Raw genomic sequence first — 16,177 nt, forward strand, 5'->3', positions numbered from 1 at the left:
ACATGTTGTCCACTGGTTTCAAGTTCTGCATCCAGTGGGACTGTGAAACTGGTCTTCCTACTAATAAAAGGGTGATCCATCACCCTGGAGATAAAGAGAAGTGTTCTAAAGAAACAATAAATCATTATTTCTACATAAATGTTTGCACTGTGCCCTATAAGGCTCATAGGACCAGTTGAGCTCTGTTTCATTCTACCAGGTTACAATAGCAGCAATTTCACATAAACTTTTCACATAAGCAGCATTTCAGATTTGCCTTGCAATAATTTCTCCTGTTTTAGTTCCCTGCGTGTTGATTTTTCATTCAGGCCTGATTAACTTACATCAAAACCCTTTCAGCAAGACGGCATTAATCATGCCTATTCAGCCTTGATCCTGTTTGTTTGGCAGTAGTGGGGAATTCATATTTTACTGAAGTACTGATTCTGCTGTTAACATTGTTACAGCAACCTATCTCAGTGAACGATGGCGGAGCTCTTGCTGTGTTGCTCACATTGCAGACAAGAAAAGTGGAGACACAGGCACACTTGTACACACTCTAAAAGTTCAGCCTCCACTTTATGGAACTATACTTTGGGAGAGTGTGTGTCAGGGCTTTCAACATCTCAGGCTCCCGCAAATATATTTTGATTACAAGTAGGCAAATATTTTAATGGCTGGAAAATCAACTCAGTTTTCCTGCTTTGCATATGGGTTCAGGCTTGCCTAATTGGTTCTTTGCACTTTTGTAGAATAACTGCAGGAGCACAACTGCATTCCTTTCACCCATCCCAATGTTTTCTCCTTGTATCCTAAAATCTTATGAAAATTAGTCATTACTGATAAATGTTAATATTCACCAACTTTATGATATTAGGTTACTGCAGTATATAGATCACAGACAAGGAATGTATGACTCTCCAAATGTTGGACTACAGCTTCCAGCATTCCTCACTATTGGCTATTCTGGCTAAGGCTAAAGGGATTTACAGTCAAATAACAATTGGAAGTTTGGTCATTCCCCACCCCTAATCTAGAGACATAGATTTATACATATAACCATTTTTAAAGTATCCATGTTTAAAGTAGCTAGAAGTGACTATCTTTTAATCATTTGTAGCATCTTAAATTGGGACCTATTTAACCTAAATTTAATTAATTTAGTTCCTGGTGGTTTCAGTGAGAAAAATTTGCTTACTTCCCCAGTGGAAATCAGTGGATGTTTTGTAACAAAATGACTTGTATCTCTACTTATTTGGACTAAACTAGTTCAGTCCACATGGTAGGTTTCAGTGGAATGAGGATCTTTCAGCTGTATATTTGTGGGAATCTTGGTGACTGTGTGGAAGCTTAGAGATATTTTTAAATATGTTAAATGGTAAATAAATCTATTAAATAATAAAAGGAAAGACTAAATAAGGCATGCAAATACTGGATGGGAGGCTCTTCTGAGATGCCAAGTCCAACTGTTGCCAAGCTAAGCAAGTTTCTTTTTGCTTAACTTAGCTTTCTGAAACACGTTTTCATTTAATTTTCCAGCTGCTGTTCTGCTGAAAGCACAGGATTATGTTCTTCTACCTTTCTACGCAATCTGGGGCAGCACTCTTTCTGGTTCTTTTTTATTCCTATCCTGTCCTTCTTACGCTTGCTTACAATGCTCATTCTTCTTTCCACATACTGCCACATTTTCCCTCCTAATTGTCATTCTCTTTCAGCTTTGTTTGTCCAGACCAATTTGGTGTCCCCTCAGTGTTCCTCCTTTCCATTTACAGTCTATTTTCACATTCTGTTTTTCCACACTCTTCCAGCATGTTAGGCTAACGGGGCAACAGACCTGCAAATTGAAACTGAATAGACTCTCTTGTAAGTGTCCCCTTCCAGGTACAGATAATAGCATGTGTGCTGAAGAAGAAAGCTAGGCAGCCAGACAATTTGTCATTGGGGTTTGCCTTTTTCTTCCTTTAAGCTACTTGTGTACCACCTTCTGCAGGGTGAAATTGGGAGTTTACCACAGAATTGGCTTGTTGCTTTCCAGTGCTGTTTCATTCCACATCTCTGATTGCACATCCTGTTGACTTGATAGTCCACCTTTTGCAGACCAACAGGTATGTTATGCTACTGACCTTTGGGCATTTAATGGGGTAGTACTTGTTCAAAGTTCTTTTGGTAAATTTCTTATCTCTTGGAAGGATGTCTGAAGTCTTAGCTTTTGTCATGTTTTCATTACCAATTGTAAGATTATTAACTGACATGAATAGGGGACAAGCTGGAGGTTTCACTTGAGGATTTTTACCAGAGGTGTGTGAATTGTACAGAAAACAGTGCACACCATCTCCAGTTGCTTTTTAAAATAGTAAATGTAATTCTTCAGTCCGAATACAGTAATTAGAAACAAATTCTGTTGGTTTCAGTGGAACTTGCTTTCACATAACATATTTAGGAACAGGGTGCCAAAGATGATTTGTAATGTGATAATTACTCACGCAGCCTGACATCTTGCAGAACTATGTGGCAAGCAGCATAATAGTTTTGCAGTGTTGAAGGTCACATTGACTTCATTCACACAACATGACAGCCCACTGTGTCTTAATTTAGCCATGGGGACTGTCACGTGTTGAGTGCTTGGAGGTGCCTGGGCTCGATATGATATGCTGAGCTGCTCAAACCCACAAGATGTGTTGTTTGAGTGGGTAAAGAACCCTCCTATAACCCTAAAATAAGCTATGGATTATTTTGAAGGGGTAGACAAACTATGTTTACACCCTCAGATAACCCACAGTGGCATGTCATGGCAATCTAGAAGTGCACTACCACTGCCTGCATATATAGATTGGCATCTGCCACACTCCACAAAGTGCTGGAGGAAAATGTGCAGTGGCTCAGTGTTGCATGTGAACAGCCACAGTGTCGAAATCCTGTAGAATGGAACAGAGAGCAATGGTTGAAATGCAAAAAAACTGGAAGAAAAAACTATGTTTGATCAACTGTCCTCTCCCCCATTCCGTTACACTAGACAGTATGCATGATTACCATCCATTAAACAATGGTGGCTTATTTAAGTCACGGTGTGTCCTGTGCACTATAGCCTACGCACCCACCTGGCTGCAGCCTGAGTGAAATGAACCCAGGAGCGAGAGGGAAACAGCCTTCAAACAACCCATGTAATCAGTCCACTGTAATCACGTGACCAGGGCATCGCCTTTAGAAGGCGGCATAGGGCAGGGGGACCGATGACTGAGAAACACCACACCAGACTTGTTGTGGTCACAAAGTTATTGGAGGCTGGTCACACAGTGCGATGGTCCACTATCCATTATTTAACCTATGGTGAGGCTGAGAGGCATGTAACCACCAATTTGAATAGGGACCCTGATTTTGGAAGTTGCCATGCCGTATGAACCCCGTGAACACATGGTCTGTTTGAGGATTTGGCAAGAGCTCTTTAACCCTTGTCTGACCCACTCTCACTAGGTTTACACAACACAACAACCCTCAAGCAGGAATTGGATTTGTAGCATCAGATCGGTGGGCTCCATGGCTCACCATGGATTAAATAATCCATGAGGAACTTCAGTGTGTCTGGATATTATGTTTCACCCAGTATGGTGGTTGCAAAGTTTGGTTTCTCTATCTATGGTAAAGCAGAAGGAAATGTCCAGCAGGGTTATGAACTGGTTTCAGAACAAGGTTGCTAATACAGCAGGAGAGTTTGCACAGCTGGAACTGGTCAGAAGCGGTGTTGCATCAATGAAAGACTTTATGTCTGGAAATATCCAGACAACAAATGGAAGGTTTTATGTCTGGTGCTGGTGTCCCACCTGTTCCTGGAGCATCACTGAGTTTGCCATTCCCTTTCCATTGATCCTCTCCTGCAAGTGCCACCCCACCACTGCATGCTCTGTGCTTACTAGTAGACATGTGTTTAGGAAGCTAACTATTTGTGTTAGATCACTTTCCTCTTTGAACTTCTTCCTGGAGTTTCCTTATACAAAGATTTCCTGAACTACCATTTATTTTGCATCTTTTGCTACCATGTGCTTTCTCTGTACCTGAGAATAGCTTGATGTGTAGCATAAAAGATTTGCACCTTGCCACTATGCCTTAGCAGTGCCTTTGAAGGGTGTTAAAAACACATTGTAAGAAAGCCTCAGCCTCCTGTAGTTATTTTATTATTTATTATTACAAACTTTTAATAATGTAATAAACAACTAATATCAAATAACAGTGCTTTCTCAAAAGGACTTCATGTTTTGGCTTCTAGTGTGTCTCTGGATGGTCTTATCTCTGTGAGAAAACCTTTTTTTTTTTTTTTAATACTGGGATTTTTAAAAATAGTGACCTGAATCATACTTTGTGACAAAGCAGCCTTTCTCTCCCCAGGAATTCTCATTTTATATCCAGTGACAGCTGAGAAGGAGATGGAGGAAGACTAACATGGCTTTAACCTTGCCTGTATCAAAGACTCAAATGCTAAATGTTTCATAAGGAGAGTTTACCGTCCTCCTCCATTCTTCTGCATTTGAAATGGGAGAAATGTGTTGCTTCCTTGCACTCTGATTCCAGCCTCCTTTCAGCATTTTCTCTCCCTCCCCCTGTCCTTGGAACATGGGCAATATCAGGCTATAGTTGATGTCTGAATTCAAAATGTGACTTGAGTTGTACTTGGAGTCCTGGGCTTAGTTTCAGGCAATGACAATTGTCTCTTTACATCACAGCAGTTTCTTTTGATGTCCTTTATTTGTGCATGTGTGCATGTGTGTGTGAAGGGTGGGGGGTGGGAAGAGAGCACAAGAGATGAGCACTGATCTGACATAGAGGCTAGTAGGTCAAAGTGTTTACAGCTCACTAAGGAGTAACGGCATAGGGAAAAAAATACTGTTTTAGTAAACTTAATCACCTTCATTTGATCTTCCTTTCTTTTCCCGATCAGCATTCTTCTGTAGTCTGAGCTGATGTTTTTTATTTGTCAGGCTGTTTATGCAGCACAAATTGTAAACCAGCAGGCAAAATAAAAATGGCCCTTTGCCAATGCACCATCCTCTTCCTGTTGTGCTTGCTTGTTAGCACCAGTGGAATTTTAACAGTGCTGACAGTGGGTGAAAATGACCAACTCAATTTTTTTATAACTTTTTGGGTGAACATTTTAAATGACTTGCTGTGCTTAAACATAGCCTTTCTGGATATACAGTTTGGTTAGCAGTTTTCTCCACTAGTGAAATATGCCTTTAGATGTTAACATATCCCCTGATTTCTTTACCATATCTGGGATCAGTTCAAGGCATTGGTTTTGACTGTCATAGTCCTAAACAGCTTAGAGCTAGAATGCATCAAGGACCACCTCTTTCCACACCTATCTACATATTAAAGAAGGGACCATGGCAGCACAGCAAAGGCACTAGCAGTCAATGCCAACATTGCTAGGATAAATGGACCAGTGGTTCCATTCCACAGAAGGAAATTTCCTGTGTTCTTCCAAGACCTTTCTGTGGGTTCCTGGACCATCTCTAGCAAGGATCTGGTTGTGTGTGTGAATTAATGTAGGGCCTTTGCTGTTGTGGTGCCTACTTTTAACTTGTAAATTTGCAGCTCTGGCTTTCCCCTCTTACTTAAAAGTAAGTGTGGGGAATCCAGTCTGGATCACAATCCTAGCATGGGAGCACAGGAAGCTATAAAGCCCCTAGCCCCCATACCTGCTGTGGGACACTCTTTGCTGGCCTCTTAGTAAGGAAAAATACATGGCTGCTGGTTACTTCTTTAAAATAACATTTAGTTTGACCCTCATTCTCCTGGCAGTGTCTGTATTACCTTTTCAGTACCTGATGAAGACTTATTTATTTTATCGACCCAGGATTTTCAGGGTGTTTCATTTGCCACAGCCCTTTTCTGTTATATTGTTTATATTGAATGCATATTGCATTGTACCTGTTATATTGTATATCCATATATTATTTCATATGGTACCATTCCTCTCTCAACATTTTGATCACCACTTTGGGAAACTGCATGCCTGAAAAACAGTATATAAGATATCCAAGTTGGTATATAGGCTGATCCTTATACCTACTCATTTATTCAAACAGTTTATCAATCCTAAAAACATGAAACCCATCCAGGCATCCTAAATGTTGCTTACCACAACATAGGAGGGAGGACAAGAGTGAGCACACAGGTTTCCTTGCCCCATCTCTGTTCCTGTTGATGGGTTCAGGGTAAGCCTCTTCTCTCCATTAAGGCAGTCTGCACAGCACAGAATCTTGATTTTCCATTATTATAATTGTAATTCAATCTGGATGGGGATTTAGATATCTATAGATATATATTAATCAGTATTAGAAATTATTGCCATACAGGAATATAGATAAGTAAAGTTCATAATTACATTTGTATGTGATAGATTTCCACAAAGGGTGCAAGGTAACATAAATTTTTGCTGACAAACCTGGTGTGCATGGATGTTGTATGTGTGTATGTTCCCTGACTTTATCTTCGATTGTCACAGTTACTTCCCAGACTTCATTTCACCAACTTTCTATGTTTTACCATGCCCTTCCCATCCCTCCCAACAATGTCAAGCTTACATGAAGGAGTTCCAATCAACTTCTTATATTTCTCAGGAGACAGATATCCATCATTATGCCATTCAGAGATTGAAATTCCTCTACTTAACACATTCTCATTATCAGCATATGCCACATCTATTTTCTGCAAGTCAAGTGTATGGTACTGGAGGAAGATCAACGAGACACATTTTCTCCTAGTTGATCCACTTTCAGGAATTCTCTAGAATGCCCATCCATCCCTACAATTCCAGGGTCTTCATAAAGTATAGCATGCATTTAAAGTCTATGTCCAGGTTTCAGAGTGTTGAACCCAGACTAAGTTGAACTATCGTTGGAACATATCAATCTTGGTATCAACTAAGATCACTCTAGATCACCGTAATGCTGATTGAAAGACGAGGTTGCATGCAAATATGCTAAGTGACACTTGGAATGATATGACTTGATGGTTTTTAAGATTCAGTCTCTGATGTGCTGCAATGCAGTATATTGCTAGAATCCTATTGGACTTGTTCTGGTTCTTTTACATGCTGGATAAGTAGCCTGTTGAATACAAACCAGCTTCTTCATCATATAATATTTTTGCACATTGTGCTGTTGCTACAGAAGCTCCTTCAGTTCTTCCTTCTGACCAGTTAAGTGATATAAAATAAATGTTTGCTGTTGATGTCCTAGAGCATCACAAATAAGCTAAATATATATAATTCTAATACTGTTAATTCTTCATCCAGCATCATCATGCTTTGCACATATTTAAAAGACATTTTAAAGAAGTAGTAGCAGCAGCAGCAGCAGCAACAAGCCAAGACATCATTCAGTGGATGTCTCCAATATCTTGGGTGAAAAAGAAGAGGTTTTGTCTCCCTAATGGTAACCAAATTTGAACCCAAATGGGACCCTCTGAGAATAAAGACCATTCATATTTGGACTAGTATCCTGGGTCATATTTCTTGGTCACACTAGAGTGTGACTAAGAGAAGGAAAACAGTAACTCAGTTGTCATGTATCATAGATCAATATTCCCTATGAAGATTATTTTATTATTATTATTATTATTATTATTATTATTATTATTATTATTATAACATTGCAGTACACTAATCAAAAGCTCTATGTGAATCTAACTATTGAGGGGTACAATCAGACATGAAATATGTTGTTATAATAATTCAGTAATTAAAATACTTTTGGCTATCACTGAGATTATAATCTTCCAAGAAGTACATGGAAGATTATTTTGGCTGTGAAGGATGCTTCCAGCTGTACGTCCACATAATATATTGAGTATTTTATGGAACTTGGTTCTGTGGTATTGTAAGGGGGGTTTATTTTTTAATAGACTGAATCCAGTGGACTGGGAGTAAAACTGCACTCATCTGATAGGACTTTCCTACTGCCTCTCACCTTCTTGAGTACCAAATAAATGGCTCCTGAAGGGTTCCTACTGGAATTTTTTTTTTTTTTTTTGTATTTTTTGTGAGCCGCCCCAAGGCTTTGTTGTGATGGGGGCAGCATAGAAATATTTTAAATAAATAAAATTGCATGTGGAAGGCAGCTGCAGCAAAAGATGAGGGGAATCAGGGTGGGTCCTTGTTTCAGTGGAAATGCAAATCCAAAGAAGTCTTTCAGTCAGTATCGGTTTTTGAAGGCTTCTGGACAAGACACCCTTCTGGGGCCTTCCCCAAGTTTCACACTAACTCCAGTACTAATTGCTGTTGTCCATCTTCTTTCTTTATTATCCATGGCACTGGTTGCCTCTTTGATAAGTAGGCAGTGAGCAAGTGGGCAGTGTCATGTACTGCTTATCCTGACCACCGCTATTGTCTGGGTCAGAGTGGGAGGCAGGTGGACAAGCAGGTTGCAGTGGAGAAGAAAAGGAGCAAATGCAGGAGTCATACCAGGGGGATGTGGCCCTCAGCAAGTTCTCAACTGTGTCTGCTTTTGGTTGGTCCTGCTCTCACTCCAACCAGTGACCCATTTTTCTAGATTCTTTATGATGTTTTCATTCTAAATTCTACATACATGGGATGTAAAGCTATTTTATGGAAGTATTTTCTCAGCTAAATCTACAGAGGCAGAAAAAAATTAAATGCTGTATATAGATCCTATAAAGAAATATATAGGAAATGGTTAATGAACTGAATCACATGTCATTAGACATCTACTTAAGAATGTTAAATATTCAAAGAGGATTCTTTACTCAATATGTATTTGTGCTATGTGTAATGATATAAAACCCACATCTATCAAATGAGCTGATAACTCCTTCAGAGTTTCCATTTTTGTGCCATTATTTAACTGTACATTTGAAACACATAATTCTTGCATCTGTGGTAGAATTTTCTGTATTCCCTGCTTGCAAGCACGATCTTGTTTGTAGTTTTATATCTTTAGTGGCACAAACATATATCCTCCATCCAAATCCTCAGGATTCTTCTCAAACCACCATTTGAACCTGCTTAGGGATAGCTGTGGCTACTATCCCCACTATCATCGCCCCTTCATATCATTATGAAGATTGTGCACAACCCAGGAGCTACTATGACTACTGTAACATTGAGCCCACCTACTATTGGTACCAACAGCAGCACCTGTACCTGGAGGCCCCCAGATGTGCCCTGTCACACATGGTCTTTGTCCCTCCTGATACTCCATTACCTCCTGGCCCCACTACTACAAATTTACATGTCTCCCCAGACATCTCTTGAAACAACCCCCTTACTCAACATCTATGAGTTGCTCAATCTTGAGACATTCAGACACTGATTAATGAGTCTTCATCAGCACAAGAGGGTTATTGCTCTAGCTCTTCCTGTTTGGGCTCAACTCCACTTCCGTTATCTTCTCCTGATGCCACAACTGGGCATCAAAACCCCTTATCATACTCTCAGGATATCTGGCACTTTGCTGAGCAGATCATGAAGATGGTTAAAATCCCTTGAACTGGAGATTAAGCTTCCACCAGCTTCAGTCACTGACACTTCAAAATGACATGACCCCCCCCAACCCCCAGTATCAATACGAGTGCCTAATCTGTGCCATAAAACCCTAATCTGTGCCATAAAACAGTCATGGCGCTTGCACAGGATCAAGCCTTTAGGCCAGACCTGGGAATTGTACGGCCCACGGGCCACATCCGGCCCGATGGCTGACCTTGACTGGCCCGCATGAGGTCACTGGCAAATTAAAAGTCAATGCAAATATATATCGTCGTAATATAGATGCAAGCAATACAACTGCACTGCTTTTATTTTGAAGGATCTGCTAAATTGAATTGAATTTATTGCTTTTCATGTAATGTTAATGTTAATGTTTTTGTGAATATTCATTAAATAGTGTTGTTCTGTGCTCCACATTTTCATTGTATCATTGTAATGTTTCATTTACTGTTTTTATAGAGATACATATTGAGCAGAGCTGTAAGTGTATTGGTCCGGCCCTTAACAACTGTCAAAGTTTCTCATGTGGCCCCATAGGGAAATTAATTGCCCACCCCTGCTTTAGGCTGCTATATGATCACCAGTTACTTGGGAGTATGTCTCCTGGAACTCAGTGGGACTGCACTGTCAAAGGGTTATGTTGATTTTGATTCTGGGGTATGGCAGTGTCTTAACCTTAAGTTAATACTGCCACTGATACTTCCTTAGGAGATAAAAGGAATTCAGGAATGTTGACTTTCTAAAACACAAGCCTTTTTAGGAATTAAATGTTTACTTTCAATTCCATTATTGTGTTCCTTAATCTTTGTTTGGGTGACCAATATCCTGATCCTGTCGCTTAAAAACAAACTAGCTTTCAGAAATCTAGCACACACGGCTGAATCTGTTGCAACTAGAATAGTATAAGCTCAGGGTGTCATAAATATACGAAGAATAAGATTTTACTCTGTTCTGATTTATTTCTGAGAATGGATAAACCAAGCCTTTAGACTAAACTCTTGACTAGTCATTGATGATCCTAATATCAAAGGATGCTCATGAACATTTTAACTGTTGAGAGAATTAGAAAAGGAATGCTGTTCCATAAGAAAAGAGATTAAAAGTTTTACTGTTGTGAAAACTGCACACTGGGTGTGAAGGTACAGGTCCATGTAAGCAAGTGGGCCATAAGTTAATTTGAAACAACATGCCGGATCTTCAACTTCATGTCTACCAAGTAGTTTTCATTAAAGAGTTTGAAGGACAACTGCAATACACAGAACTATACCTGTCTGCCTTAAAGTATTTGGGGTATAATTCAACTTAAGTATAAAGAATACTTTAGGAGGATAAGTTAGAGTTATCATAATTAACTAAATGGATTCAGTCATAAGGATGCTCATTCCTGGTGAAATCTAGTAGCTTGGTGGGATTTTGAAAGGGTATTATGGTCCCTTTCGCAAAATTGGGGGCATGGCTGCTCATAAAACACCAGTACAAGTCATAGATGGAATCTGAGCATCAAGATCAAAAGATGGTGCACTTCATTTCTGCCAGCCTGCCAGTTAAAACAATACGCTCTTAAGAAATAAAAATCAAATGGGGCAGAGAGACTGGCAGGTACCAAGAACAATATTCATGGAGGCTGCATCACACTGGAGACCCCAATAAGTACTTTAGGAGGGAGCTAGAATTTGTTATAAATGCCTATCTGATGGAACTTTCCTTCCTTTAGGTGCTGACTCCAGCACAAATCAAATCAGTTTGTCAAGCGATTTTAGAATCTGGGAAACAGTATGCCCTGAGGAAGAGGAAACCGGTCCCTCTCATGTACTCTTACTATGGAACAGAATATCTTGGTGAGTAGGAATGTTCCTTGATTGATGGATGGATTGATTAGATTATATTTCTACACCACCCATCAGCCAAAAGGCTCCCTGGGAGGTCCACAAAATCAATATCATATTTCTATTACATTTAATGGTTCAGGAATCAAAGCTTAAGGCTGTAGTATGCACCTACAGCTCCTACAGGATTTCTGCAGAATAGAATGCACTCTTTGTGGGGCTGCCCTTGAAGACAGTTCAGAAGCCACAGCTGCAGAATGAGGCAGCCAGATTAATAACTGGGAACCAGAGGTCCAAACACATAAGACCAGTTCTGGCCTGTCTGCCCTGGATGCCTGTACACTTACAGTCCCAATTCAGGGTGCTGGTCTTAATGTATAAAGCCCTACATGGCTTGGCAACCCAATAGCTGTCAGAGCACCTCCCAACCCCTGTCTACCCAGACACTATGGTGAGCCTCTGGGGCTTTCTTCTGGGTATCAACCCCTAGAGAGCTTTGGAAGGTGCCAATTGGAGATGGGCCTTTCCAGTGGTGCCCCCCCTTCTTTGGAACAACCTTTCTGGTGCAACCCATCCGGTGCCAAACTTACCATCTTTTTGGTGCCAAGTTAAGACAGCCTTTTTTGTCATTCACTTACGCACTGCTACTATAGTGATGGCAGTTATTACCTACAGAAAAAAACAAAACAGAAAACCAGAAAATTTAGTAGCAGCTTGTCCCTCCCTGAATTCAGACTGCATGACATAGCATGACTCAACTATTCCTGTTGTCCCCAGGAGCTGCCCATGGGCTTTCATCCATCCTTCAGATGCTGCTTTCCTACTATGAATATCTCCCACCTGCTGATCAGGAGCTAGTGTGGCAGAGCGTTGACTTCCTCATGGATCAAGAACAGAATTGCAACTGGCCCCCAGAACTAGGAGAGATGATTGAGAGGGAGAATGAGCTTGTACATTGGTGTCATGGAGCTCCCGGTTGGTGAAGAGATCCCAAGACCAGTCATTAAAACATATTTTCACACAATGTCATTTTCTGGGAAACCAGGGCAGATTTTTAGTCTGAACTTTTTATTTTATTTATTTTTTTATTCTGAACTTGCATGAGATGCAATCACAGTGTTAATATAATGTCCTTACCATAAGTATTTTTATTATAACTGACATAACTGGATGAACAAGCAATGGAGGTACCTTTGCTTTGGCAGCCAAACCCAAATGCACCATGACATTGCTTGTTTGTGTGAGACACCAGAGGTTCCTTGCAAAAGGAAAAAAATATGCAAGATACAAGCATAGCAGACGAAGAAACCAAAGCTTCTCTTGGAAAGTCCTCTCTCTGGCAGAAATTGATGCAGAATAATTCTGCTGGGCCTCAAACCTGTTTGGGAAGAATCAAAAGGGTTATTCACTTTTGCAAGTGCCTGTTGATACCTCACAGTTCCTGTACCCCTGTGTGTAGGGATGCAGATCAGTATGGAAGATTTGCCTGTCATGCATTCAGGGCTAGCCCAAGATATTTTGCAGTTTGAAACAGTGCAGCGAATAACACTCCCCAAGAATTGTACGCACAAGACATTTTCCATTAAAAAAATCCCTCAACAACAGTAATACATTAAGTAACAGTTACTTAATCTGCTACCGAAGGTCAGGCTGCCTAAGGCCAGGCTCATATTCCCACAGGTGAATTGCACACTGCTGCATATTACCTGTACATGGATTCGCAATAATGGGGACAAGATAGACTAAAAGCCTTGTTTAGCCTTTGCCTTCTGCTAAATTTTCACATGCCCAGTTTCTCTGTGAGCCATTCTTTAATATCTGAAAATTCAATCTTTGCATATTATTCAGAATGCAAGCATAAAAGGAGCTTAAGAGTCTTTAGTTTGGCATGGAAAAGGGAATTGGCCTAGAAAAATTCAGTAGGAATAGCTGAGAAGTTTGAGTGCTAAGCCTGGTGGGAGCATGCTGAGAATTGTAGGGTTGTTGTGTGGGTGTTGGGTTTTTTTTTTGGGGGGGGGGACATCTCTAAATGTGCATAGAATTATACCTGAGTTCTCTTGTTATGGTATGGGGCATTTTAATGAGCAGCAGTGGTATATTTTAACTGACAGAAATTTGCACATTATACCCTGACCTGGGTGGAATTTATATCGCATTTTTTCCAAATTTCATTTCTTTGATTTCTTATAACATTTCCTTGCTCTTTCCCCAGGCATTGCATACATGTTTGCAAAAGCATACTTGGTTTCTAAGAAACCCCAGTATCTAGATAGTTGCATCCGCTGTGGAGAGCTAACTTGGCAGAAGGGACTACTGAAGAAAGGACCTGGAATTTGTCATGGTGTGGCTGGAAGTGCGTATGTGTTCCTGCTCCTTTATAGGCTAACGGGAAATTCCAAATACATGTACCGAGCACAAAGGTTAGTACTGGCAGACTGCAACAGAATCTTTTAGCTTTACTAATGCCTTTATAAAACATAGAACATCTCTGCAATCAGTTTGTGGTACACCTTTTCAGTGTAGTGGATCTTATTGCTAATTATTCTTTTCCTCTCAATGCAAAAAGCAATTCTGGGGAGGGGGTACCAATGCACCTTGGTCCTGCTGCCCCTACTTCCCACCATTGCAGCAATTTCTATCCTTTAAAAATCCAGGCATGTTAAATGCAATAAGTAACACACATTTCAATGACACGTGAAGGTTCATTCCACTGCTTCAAGCAGCATGGAGTTCCAAGCACAGTGCTACAGGTTTTCATTTCCTTTGAACAACAGAGTATTAAAAATACAGTGTTTTTGTTATATTTGCTTTATTTACAAATATGCAAGCAGGAGAGAAGTTGAAGCAAGCAGAGCAGTAGAATGTCTACCAGAGACCAGATTCCCAGAAAGAGACCATACTTTTTACAGTGCTCTGCTTTCAGCCTCCTTAGTGCCCTCCCCTCTTTATGCCTCTGTTGTTGGTCTTTAACACTTCCAATTCAGGGTTATCTCTTCTTCTGAAGGTTTATTGCCTATTAAAGAAACATCCATGGTCATTAAGAAATATTAAGTCTTTTGCCAAACATGTTAACTCTTATCAGTGGCCACTTCAGGCAAAAAACGACATTTACAGCTTTTACAGGTATCAGACTGCTGGCTCACAGCAATGCAACAGCTCCTCCATGAGGCTGTTGGAACTCTTTCATCCCAGCAAGCTAATGTCTAGGTAAGGGAACCTAGATAGACAGAGGAAGAGGAATCAGAGTGTTAACTGCATCTTGATTTCTTATCTCAGAATTTCTGCCTCCAAAGTTGTCTTTCACAATGTAAGTTTTGCTTTGGGAAGTAGGTATTAACAGTTTTATCACAAAACACATCCACTCTAACATCTTGTTGCTATCTGTAAGCTCAGTCAAGAGCACCTTCTTACATTCCTTCTCTCTGCACCAGTTTAAAGGTTGGAAGGCATATAGAGGTGATCTTGGTACCTGTCCCACCATTGTGGGAACAACCCACCATTTCAAAGTAAAGAGCTCACATTCTGGGCAGGTTCACAGCAACATTTGAAAGCTTGGTCCTGATACTTTGAAAAATAAAATTGCAATACCCTTTTAAATCCAACACATTGGTTGTGGTTGCTTAGGAACAAATCACAGAAAACATAGAAAACAGAGTGAGTCAGAAGGGACCTCCCGGGCCATCTAGTCTGACCTCCAGCACCAGCCGGCTCTGCTCATGACATGCCCACCGTGTGGACGTCCAGCCTATCCTTGAATACCCACACCGATGGGGCCTCAGCAACCTCTCGTGGAAGCCCATTCCACACCCTTGGGATCCTGACTGTCAGGAAGTGCTTCCTGGCATCCAAACGAAACCTTGGCTCCCTGAGCTTTGCTCCGTTGGAGCGCGTTCTGCCTTCCTCTGCAGGGGAGAACAGGTCTCTACCCATCTCCATGTGACATCCCCTTACATACCTGTATGCCGCCAGCATATCCCCTCTGAGTCTCCTCTTCTCCAGGCTGAAGAGACCCAGCATCCTCTGCAAACCGGCCACCAACCTTGTAGCCCTACGCTGCACTGACTCCAACCTGGCTATATCCTTTCTGTAATGAGGGGCCCAAAACTGAACACAATACTCCAGTTGCGGGCGCACTAGAGTCGTGTAGAGTGGTAGTAATACCTCTCTTGATCTAGAAGCCACATTTCTGGCTATGCAACCAAGGGTGGCATTTGCCCTCTTGACCACTGCATCACACTGCTGACTCATGTTTAGCCTGCAGTCAACCAGTACCCCGAGGTCCCTTTCACAAGTGCTGCTCTCCAGCCACTTGTCACCTAACCTGTACTTATGACAGCTATTCCTATGCCCCAAGTGCAAGACCTTGCACTTAGCCACATTGAACGCCATCCTGTTGTCTCCTGCCCACTTCCATAGTCTGTCCAGATCCTTTTGGATCTGGAGTACCTGCTCCTCAGTTGTGGCCACTGCTCCAGTTTTAGTGTCGTCTGCGAATTTGATCAGCAGACTGTTCACCCCTTCTTCCATGTCATTAATGAAAAGATTAAACAGGATCGGCCCAAGGACAGAGCCCTGGGGGACCCCACTTGTCACTGGCTGCCATCCTGATGATTCCCCGTTAATGGTTACCTTCTGCTTTCGGTCAGTCAACCATGCCCTAATCCATCGGACAGTGCTTTGGTGTATCCCAAAACTCCTCAGTTTCTCCACCAGGATATCATGGGCACTTTGTCAAAGGCCTTGCTGAAATCCAGGTATACCACATCCACTGCATCCCCTCCTTCTAGCCATCGCAAAACCTTGTCATAGAATTCCACTGAATTCTAAATCCAATGCTTGTGTTTTTTTTAAAACACATTGCTCTGACTTGCTA

The 16,177-nt window shown here is 41.1% G+C and overlaps 1 protein-coding gene across 1 annotated transcript in view; it reads left to right on the forward strand.

Annotated features, from left to right (window-relative positions):
- The window catches only part of LANCL3 (LanC like 3), a 38,310-nt gene that overhangs the window by 11,861 nt on the left and 10,272 nt on the right, over positions 1–16,177 (forward strand). Inside the window, exons 2-4 of the mRNA XM_044441895.1 lie at positions 11,193–11,316; positions 12,082–12,279; positions 13,517–13,724. Coding sequence (XP_044297830.1) covers positions 11,193–11,316; positions 12,082–12,279; positions 13,517–13,724 — 530 coding nt within the window. The remainder of the gene's footprint in view (positions 1–11,192; positions 11,317–12,081; positions 12,280–13,516; positions 13,725–16,177) is intronic.

Source organism: Varanus komodoensis, unplaced genomic scaffold, assembly GCF_004798865.1.
Source record: "Varanus komodoensis strain SLA01 unplaced genomic scaffold, ASM479886v1 scaffold4, whole genome shotgun sequence".
NCBI classification, from domain to species: domain Eukaryota; kingdom Metazoa; phylum Chordata; class Lepidosauria; order Squamata; family Varanidae; genus Varanus; species Varanus komodoensis.